Source organism: Camelina sativa, chromosome 10 (genome assembly GCF_000633955.1).
Source record: "Camelina sativa cultivar DH55 chromosome 10, Cs, whole genome shotgun sequence".
In the NCBI taxonomy this organism is placed as follows: domain Eukaryota; kingdom Viridiplantae; phylum Streptophyta; class Magnoliopsida; order Brassicales; family Brassicaceae; genus Camelina; species Camelina sativa.
Window position 1 is genome coordinate 7,212,432 of NC_025694.1, and position 9,662 is coordinate 7,222,093.

Here is a 9,662-nt window from a genome sequence, read left to right on the forward strand (position 1 = left end):
ATCTCTATCTCTTATAAAAATCTCTCTCTCTATTAGTTTCGTCTGAATCCAAACAGCAACTTTACTTCCTGCGTTTTGGTTTCTCTTTCTAAATTATCCGATTAAAACTAGAGGTGTTCTTTGAGGCAGCTGCTTCTATGTTATATTGCAGAGGTTTGGATCCAATCCAATTTCTTCATGATCATCATCTTGTTGCTCCTTTTTTTTTTTTATCTTCAATTCCCACAGATTTGTTCATTTTTTTAATTAAAAAAAAAAACCAAAATTGATCTCTTTCGATCAGCTTCATCTGAATTCATGCTTTATTATATTGGTTCAAGCCTTAATTATTAGTCGATTAATTGTTGTTGTTCGTATTAAAAATTGATGGTCTAACATTAGCTTCTGAGACAGATCTGGTCTCTCTATAGGTTGTTTTCGTGTAATTTGATCCATAAGTTCTAGTTGAGTTGCTTGTTGAGGATTACGACATGTCGTGACATTTTCGGTAGAATTGACTGTTTCTGTTGAGTCCCTGCTTATTGCGGTGGTTAGCTTGTTACAAGTTTGAATGATAGTATTGTTTTATCCTAAGACTGATGCTGTGGCTTAAAAGATTTGATGTTATGCGTAACAGCGTAAGGCTTCTGTGTTTCTCCATTGCGCAAACCTTTTTTTAAAACTAATCAAGTAGTAATTTGTCAAAATGCAGAAAATGGGAGAGTCTAAGGGGTGTGGGAATGTTGGACGAATGATTCCAAAGGATAATTCTGCAAACTCTTATAACGTCTCCCTTCTTTTGTCTCCTGTTGTCTCTGTTTGGGATTGTATCGTCCGCACCATGAGGTATTCCTATATACCGGAGTGGGTGTAGTTCTTTCTTGAGACCCCTCTACGACAATCGAGAGAGTTTAGGTGCAGTTATTTTAGTTAGAATTATTCTTATATATATAGCAAGCAATAATGGATCATCATACGGTGTGCAAGCAGCAAGTTCAGCCTGTCGTTAGGAAAGCTAAGAAGAAACATGTTAAAGATGAATTTGATCGTGTCAAACAAGCTGAGAAGAAGAAGAGACGTTTGGAGAAAGCTCTTGCTACTTCTGCAGCCATCCGGGCTGAGCTTGAGAAGAAGAAGCAGAAGAGATTGGAAGAACAACAAAGGTTAGATGAAGAAGGGGCTGCCATTGCTGAGGCTGTTGCTCTTCACGTCCTCCTGGGCGAAGAAGACTCTGATGATTCATCTCCGGTCAACATTGGCCGCCAAGGAAAGGGTTTCAAGATGGATCTGTTTAGAGATGATAGAAGCAACCTTCTTCCTCGCCAAAGTTGCGCTAGCTACGCGGTTCAAGGGATTGGGTTTATGTCAAGTGGTTATGGCTATGGCCTTGGAGACAGTCATTGGTCGCCATTCACCAGGGATTCTTGGGATAACAACATGGGCATATCAGCTGATTTGATTGCTGCTCAGGCTGTCTCATCGCTGCAGATATCTGAAAACGCTGATGGGAACGCCTTTGTGTTTAATGGGATGTTCCGGGGATGAAGATCCCATTATTTCAGATTTGATTTCTACAGTTACCCTTTCTTATGGTATAAGTTATGAATTGTTGTTTAATTCAGAAGCTCTTTGTGTTGTCGCTTCGGTGTGAATGCTCTGCTGTTGTTAGATACTCTGTTTGCTTTCCATGTAAACTTTATACTTACGTTTTGAAAATCTCTTCATTTCTGAATTGCAGCCATCCTTTATCAGAATTTTTTAACAAACAACGTCACTATACTCTTATGCATATGCTCAAACTTTCTTGGTACTTGCTGGTAACAACATGTTGAAATTTACCTTCCTAATAAAATCACAAGTTCTGCTGAATAAAGAGAGAAATGGTTTCCAGTGGCGGTACAAAGTAATGGATACAGTGATTAACATTTGGATAGGTGGAGGATATACAGTTAACCGAATGCATTGTGGTACTGTGGTGGTGGATCAGTACAGTTGCTACTGAAATAGTAGAACATCAGAGTCCCTGCTTTGTTTTTTCTGATTCGTGATTATGTGGTTCGCATCTTCCTCTTTGTTCCCTATCTCTGTACTGGTGGAGGGTTTGGCAGTGTTAAGTATCCCTTTCAACCAACTACCTTGCAGTCTAAAGTTCCCGTTGTCTGAATTGTCGAGAGTTCCCGATCGTTGTGGAGATCCATTGGAGCCATTTGAACCATTGGTTATGTTCGATGTAACATTTGAAAGGAAGCGATAAGCCACTTTACTAGCTGACACAAGTTCTGTTTTGGCTTGCTTTACCTGCAAAAAATCCAAGTTCGCAAGGATTTAATCCATAAGCATTCAGGTGTAAGAAAGAAGCAGCACGGGCAAACCAAAAAGAGAGAGAAACCCACCCGCATAGCTGTGTTTCCTGCCACTTCCAAGGCTGTGTCACCAGCATTGGCAAAACGATTCACCCAACCTGTTCAGAGACAGAACCCAAGCTGTCACATAAGTCATGACGGCCAACATAAACACACACCCTGATTACCGAAAAATGGCTTTACCTGGGATCTTTGGCACACCAAGCTTGTCACAGAGTAAATCGCAGAAGTGATTGCAATTTTTTGACAGCAAATCATAAGTGTGTCCTGGCCATTCCCTGCTGAGTTCACGCAACATCTGATTTACCATGAAGGGTGTGCAATCTGTCCTTCCAAGAACAATTTTCTCACGATACGTATACATTGGATTCTTGCCACTAGGACAGCTGAATACACCAGTTCCTTGTTCACAATACCCGTAAGACCATTCATCATTACCATATACCTGCCCAAATTCAGCATATCAACAGTCAATCAAAAAAGGCACAAGAAAATAACAAAGCCATGACAAAAAAAAAAAGTCAAATAAAATGTTATATGCTCACACAGGCCTATACGACACAGAATCACTAATAGTAAACCTAAAGTCAATCTTTGATACATCACTGGATTATACAGTTAACTTTGGCTTTCTTCACAGTTCAGAGGGCTAGTTTCTAAGTTTGTCATGACTCAATTGTGAAAGTGGTCTTTGCCTAGATCAAAGATCAATGAAGTAAAAGTAAGCTATCGTTGATCATATAACAAGTCTCCAGAGAGCCATTCATGAGTTTACCCATTCTCCCACAAAATTACTAGGAGACCCTGGGTGAAGAAGCAAAGGGAACTTAAGTTCAAGATCTTACACATAAGAACCACAAAACCATCAAACTAGAGCCACAGAGATCAAATCAAAAGTATCACGCCGTCGAATTCTTCATCATTTACACATACATAACGCATAAACACAAACCAACAAATCCACTAGTATAACGCAAAACCAAGCATAAACATCATCGATACATGTGCGGATGTAAAATTGAGAGACTAAAGACGAAGATCAGAAGCAGTAGAGTGGTAGTACCTGAATAGCGCTGTGGAATATACCGCCTAGACCGATCCCATCCTTAAAGAACCTATTGATCTGAACAATGGTGTTGTTAGTCTTCTCCGATCCACTGTTGGTCACATCGTATATGTGCAGAACAACCTCCGCCATTGATCCCCTCTCTCTCGCTTTACAAGTAAACAAGAACCCTAACTCCTACCAAATCGAGGTCGCTGATTCTTGCAATAGCTTTTGGTGAAAAAGAAAATACCAAAAAAGAACTCGTACCAAATCCACTCTCCTTTAACAAATCCAAATACTAAAGTATCTCTACGAAATGACGATACACATAACGATTTCTTTTTTTTTCCAGATATTGCTCGATCTTCTCTCTCGATTTTTTTTTTTTTTTTTTCAGTTTCAGACGTGGGAAATTGAAGAAACTGATGCGGCGGTGGTGGTGGGGATCCCGTGCAATGACTCTTATGCCCTCGCTTTTTCCTATGGTTCAGGCATGCGACGTCGGTTTTGCATACTCAACCGGCACTTTCTCTTTCAATTCAATTGAACCGGTTTAGGTTTACCAGACAAGGATACTACTATATTCCCCCATAATCAAATTGGTTTTTTGATTTGAGTTGAGAGGTTCACAAAACTTTAACATAAATATCAGATTGATCCAGATAAAATTTATTGGCAGTCTTATAAATAGGATAAACAAAAACGCTTTCAACATTTTGGTACATATGAGATGATGCAACCATTCATAAGAAATCTTTAGAATTTAAAATTTGGCATACATCAAAAAGGTTGGATAACCAAATAATTAAAAGCATAAGATATGCTACATTCCAAATTTTCAACAATATGGGAAATGTCATAAGCCTTCAAATGTGTTCTTCTATGGAAAACAAATGATGTCCACATTAAAAAAATAAAAATAGAGAAATTAAGGGAAATGATCATACTTTGTGCAACTATCCATATATCATCATGTCTTTAAAGTATAAATCAATATATATATATATATATATAATATTGATATATCATATGATGTAAATGTCCTTGTATTGGTTTTGTATAAAATATATAGAAACTATCCTGATTTTTTTTTTGTCAAACTATGCTGATTCTTTTCTAGTTCACTTTTTTTTTACATTTTGAACTTATTTCTTTTATAGGTCACCCTATTAAATATAGATTTTCTTTTTGAAAAGTTACAAAATAATATATTAAACACATATGATAATATGTTCAACTGGCCTATATATTAAACATGACCTATTATTATTATCATGAGCAACATAATAACATGTTTTTACTCAAACTAATATATCCATTTTCGAGTAAATTTTGTTTGTTTTTGAAATATCAAATTATAATATATCCAAAATATATTTATTTATTTGGCTAAAACTGTAAGATTGAATACATCCAAAGTATTAGACTCTCTGTACATTAAACTTAAAGAATTAACGGCTGAGATGTTTTGTTCAAAATAAAATGGAATGGCTGAAATTATAACATGAACCAGGTTAATTTACTGATTTAACTGACCCGCGTGTTTATCCGATTTCAGAACCATTATAATTACGTTTTTATCCTTACCGCAAATGAATTATTTTACCTTATTTCCAATGATATGCGATTGTAATTCTTTACAAAACTAATGTTAGTTTTATAAACGTTTAATAGTAGGGGTGTTGGCATTGAGAGATAGAGACTCCAAAACAAAAATTACATGGAACATAACATATGGCTAATATGTTTATCGTATAAATTTTACAATATTTTAGTTAAATATTTCACTAAATTGTAATACAAATATACAAATAATCTTTCACATATGAAAAGAGTATTTCCAACAATGATACATCAACATACATATTTTAATATTATTAAGAATGTGATGGTATTAAATCATCATGATTTTTCATTACTTCATTTTTTACTTTGTACTATTTTCCCGCGATTAATATGAACCGTTGGATGACGCCTAATAAAAAGATATCTGAACCGTTGGATTTCTACAAAACTGTATTAATAAGAAGACGACTTCTTCATTTTTCATCTCTCGCGTTGTCACCACACACGCCATGGAAGCTGCTCTTGCTCCATGCGCTGTTCCATCGTCTCGAATCCTCAGAACCAAACCTCGATTCAGATGTTCCTTCTCCAATCCAAGACTACCCACTTTTCCTAATTCCCTCATCATCGGCGGCAAACCAAGTCGGTTTACAACCTCAGTATCATCACCAACGTCGTCATCAACCGCTACACCAACGAATTCGCCGCCGGAGTCTGACACCGGGTCGGATAAGTTCGACTGGTACGCTAATTGGTACCCGGTGATGCCAATTTGCGATCTTGACAAGAAGGTTCCTCACGGGAAGAAAGTTATGGGGATTGATTTGGTGGTTTGGTGGGATAGGAATGAGAAGCTATGGAAAGTGATGGATGATGCTTGTCCTCATCGTCTTGCTCCTTTGTCTGATGGAAGGATTGATAAATCCGGGAGGTTGCAGTGTGTTTACCATGGATGGTGTTTTAATGGATCCGGTGACTGTAAACTCATTCCTCAAGCTCCTCTTGATGGACCTCCGGTATACACATTACCTCTTATCTCATTTTCCTTGATTTGGTTAGGATTGGTTTAGCTAATGAGATGGGTTTATAATGGAACATATAAAGTCAAAAGTCTTTTTGGTTTGGATCAATGATGAGATTGTTTTGGTAATGCAAAAATCAGGTCCACACTTTCAAGCAAGCTTGTGTAGCTGTTTATCCAAGTATTGTGCAGCATGACATCATTTGGTTTTGGCCTAACAGTGATCCAAAGTTTAAAAACATTGCTGAAACCAATACGCCTCCTTACATTCCAGAGTTAGAAGACCCATCATTCACTAAGTTGATGGGTAATCGTGATATTCCTTATGGGTAAATACGTGTTTGCTTCTTCATTCTCTGTCTCGGCTACTATTATTGACTTTTTACATCATTTCAACTACAAGAAACTTTATGTAATCTTTCAGGTACGATGTGTTGGTGGAAAACCTCATGGATCCGGCTCATGTTCCCTATGCACATTATGGACTGATGCGGCTTCCAACCCCAAAAGGCAAATAATTAAGTTGCATTTTCAAACAGTTCTATATCTGATATGTTTTAGATCAATGTACCAACTTTTCAGACTATTTTGCAGAGAAGATTGACAGAGAAGGGGGAAGACCACTCGAAATTAACGTTAAGAAACAAGACAGCAAAGGGTTCTTTTCAAAACAAGAATGGGGTTATTCTAACTTTATTGCACCATGTGTGTATCGCTCTTCCTCAGACCCTCTACCAGAGCAGGAAAATGAGTATCCTGCACCAGCTGCATCTGATAAGGTCATAGATCTTACGGCAAATGATATTTTTATCTGGCTTTTCTTGTTTAGAATCACATGTTTTATTTACCAAACTGTATGGTTCCGTATCCAGGCAGCATCGTCAAAGCGCAGGTTGTCTTTGATCTTTATATGTATTCCGGTCAGCCCAGGTCGCAGTAGGCTGATATGGACGTTCCCCAGGAATTTTGGTGTATTTATTGATAAGATTATACCTAGATGGGTGTTCCACATTGGTCAAAACACAATTCTAGACTCAGATTTGCACCTCCTTCATGTTGAGGTAATTCCAAGTCCATCTTATACACACACTGTTTTGAGTAGAGTGATCAATGAACTGTGCTGATTTGTATGTTGTAACGTATGTGTGCAGGAGCGGAAGATACTGGAGAGGGGCCCTAAAAACTGGCAAAAAGTTTGCTTTATCCCAACGAAATCAGACGCCAATGTGGTTACATTCAGGAGATGGTTTAACAAGTATAGCAATGCTCACGTCGATTGGAGAGGAAAGTATGATCCATCTCTTCTTCCTCCTACGCCTCCTAGAGAACAGCTCTTCGACAGGTTACTTTATCTCCCTTGTGAGTTTTGATGACTAACTAGTTCTAAACATCCTAACAATAAAAGTTGTGTGTTTCTTCTCCCTACATGAATTTTTCAGGTATTGGTCGCATGTTCAGAACTGCAGCAGCTGCAAGAAAGCTCACAAATATCTCAATGCTCTAGAGGTGATCTTACAAATCGCGTCTGTTGCTATGATCGGAGTTATGGCCGTGATGAAGCAAACCGCATTGTCAAATGTGGCAAGAATTGCGGTGCTTGTGGCGGCTGTCTTAAGTTTTGCGACTTCGAAGTGGCTATCACACTTCATTTACAAGACATTCCATTACCATGACTACAACCATGCTCTTGTTTGAAATGTATATTTGTGTACGTTTGTTTACACTCAATGAATATATTCAGTCAACATAGTGTATATAATACTCGGACAGAAACTAAATTGTGAATCTGTCCTTTTACTACAATTCTAGAGAAGAGAAGTATACAATTGCTGAAGTCATACACCCGAAAAACTATCGGTTTAGATTGATCTGCTCGGTAAATATTTGTTTGACGCATTCTACCAGTTTCTGGTATCAACTCTACGTATTTGTTTCACTCTTAAATCCAAAAACCTATGACATATTAGATCATCTTGTATGTAATTTATGTTCTAAATTTATTTTGATTTTAGGCGTCTACATTAAAAAGAATGGACAACCTGATTCTTGCAATTACATCACAAAAGACGAATGTGTCAGTAGATCAGTTAAAGTGGACCAGTATTTCCACTGTCTCAACTTTTAGCCCTATCCTTCTGCACTTTGGTGATTGTGTTCGTTTCATGATCTGTGTACAGTTTTGGACATGGAACTCCAGTTTTATGTATGCGTCATGGTCCCAATAAAACCATCGTATACGTCGTCACAAACAACACGTGATCATTTATTTTGGAAGATAAGGCCGTAGCATCCAAGCTTTGGCCGAAAAAAACAAAAAAAATGCAGAAAGATTTCATTTTGTTTCTTCTACAAAAACTACTTTCCAAGAAAGGAAAAGAAAGAGAGCAGTGAACAAACACAGCAACAAAATCTAGAAGTCCTCTTGAGGAAAACTCTAAGCCCTAACCCAGAAGAAAACCACCATAATCACCAGGCATCTTCTACATCCCTAAAACTCTGGTTTTGACCCAAACACCAAAAGATGAAAAAGAGAATCTACCAAAACCCAAAAACTGTTAAATCTTATTGTGTTATGAAGCTCCATTGTTGTCATTGTTGATGGAAACAACAGAATGTTGTTGTTTTTGTTGTTCTGCGTTTAATCTGAACCGTCGGATGTTATCACCGTCATCTTCCATTGCCTCCAAACGCCGAGGCGGATGAGGAGGCCGGTGCACCATCTCATACCTGTTCCCAATCTTCTCCTCCTCCGCTCCCTCATCATATTTACACCCACCTCCTCGACTTGCCCCACCATCAACAAACCTCCTATTGTTATTATTATGGCGCATAAATGGTCTGAAGTGATTGTTTTCCGAATTCACCCTTCTAATATTGTCAAATCTTTGCTCTGGTCTAAAACTCCTTCCTGGCGGGGATTTTCTTCCCCTCAAGTTGTTGTGATGATTCTCCCCACCACCATCATTGTTTCTGCCATCGAAAAACCTTGAGTTTCGCTGGTTTCTTGGCGGCGACATGAATCCCATCTCTTGATCCACCGGAAACCGTTTCTGAAACGGCATCCTCACTCTCTCCATCCTGTTTTCATCGCCCCTGAACCCAGGAGGAGATCTGTTCCGCCCGTTCCATGAGCCTGGGGAACGGCTTCTAGACCTGGACCGTGATTGGGGATCATGCATTCTCCTGAAGACAGGAGGTGAGTTGCTTCTGTCTCTCCTATTGTTCATCCGGTTGTTGTGCATGCGACTTGGATAGTCATTAGCATCACCCGGAGGGAAGGGACGATCTACGCCTCTGAAATCCCGATTCCCGCCACCATCTGGGAACCTTCTGAACCGACCCCGGTATCCTCCATTTGAGAACTGCCGACGTACATAGCCATGTGGGCCTGGACCTGGACCTGGCTGATCAAAGCCATTCATCATAACTCGGTCATCCTCAGCAGTTTTATGACGCGGACGTCCAAAACCGTATGGACCACCTTTGTAATTAGGTGGGGAAAAGCGACGCTTGGTATTCCAGCCGCCATATTGTCCTCTCACAGGACTTCTGCTTCGCATAGGCATCCCTGATCTGTCTCTCCCGAATTTATTTGGACCAACGTCCCTCTCATTTGACTCTTCGTAATTATAAGGCCTGAAACAGGGAAACCACTTTAATTAGCAAAAGAACCAATACTCAGTTA

General features: G+C 38.8%; 4 protein-coding genes across 5 annotated transcripts in view; 2 read left to right on the forward strand and 2 right to left on the reverse strand.

Annotated features, from left to right (window-relative positions):
* Window positions 1-1,711, forward strand: LOC104717690. Its single transcript, XM_010435299.2, has 2 exons — window positions 1-153; window positions 692-1,711. The coding sequence occupies exon 2, from the start codon at window positions 943-945 to the stop codon at window positions 1,522-1,524; it is 582 nt and encodes a 193-aa protein (XP_010433601.1). The 5' UTR covers window positions 1-153; window positions 692-942; the 3' UTR covers window positions 1,525-1,711.
* Window positions 1,827-3,835, reverse strand: LOC104717692. Its single transcript, XM_010435302.2, has 4 exons — window positions 3,406-3,835; window positions 2,526-2,787; window positions 2,373-2,440; window positions 1,827-2,277 (listed from the first exon to the last, which is right to left on the reverse strand). Exons 1-4 carry the CDS (start codon window positions 3,538-3,540, stop codon window positions 1,975-1,977), a joined length of 768 nt encoding a protein of 255 aa, XP_010433604.1. The 5' UTR covers window positions 3,541-3,835; the 3' UTR covers window positions 1,827-1,974.
* Window positions 5,428-7,811, forward strand: LOC104717693 (protochlorophyllide-dependent translocon component 52, chloroplastic-like). The gene is made up of 7 exons (XM_010435303.2): window positions 5,428-5,972; window positions 6,119-6,306; window positions 6,402-6,487; window positions 6,572-6,756; window positions 6,850-7,038; window positions 7,129-7,319; window positions 7,417-7,811. Exons 1-7 carry the CDS (start codon window positions 5,466-5,468, stop codon window positions 7,670-7,672), a joined length of 1,602 nt encoding a protein of 533 aa, XP_010433605.1. The 5' UTR covers window positions 5,428-5,465; the 3' UTR covers window positions 7,673-7,811.
* Window positions 8,213-9,662, reverse strand: part of LOC104717694 — a 7,717-nt gene continuing 6,267 nt past the window's right edge. For both annotated transcript variants that reach the window (XM_019231144.1, XM_019231145.1), the window contains one exon: window positions 8,213-9,613. In XM_019231144.1, the coding sequence (XP_019086689.1) occupies window positions 8,548-9,613 (1,066 nt within the window). In that variant the 3' untranslated portion in view covers window positions 8,213-8,547. The remainder of the gene's footprint in view (window positions 9,614-9,662) is intronic.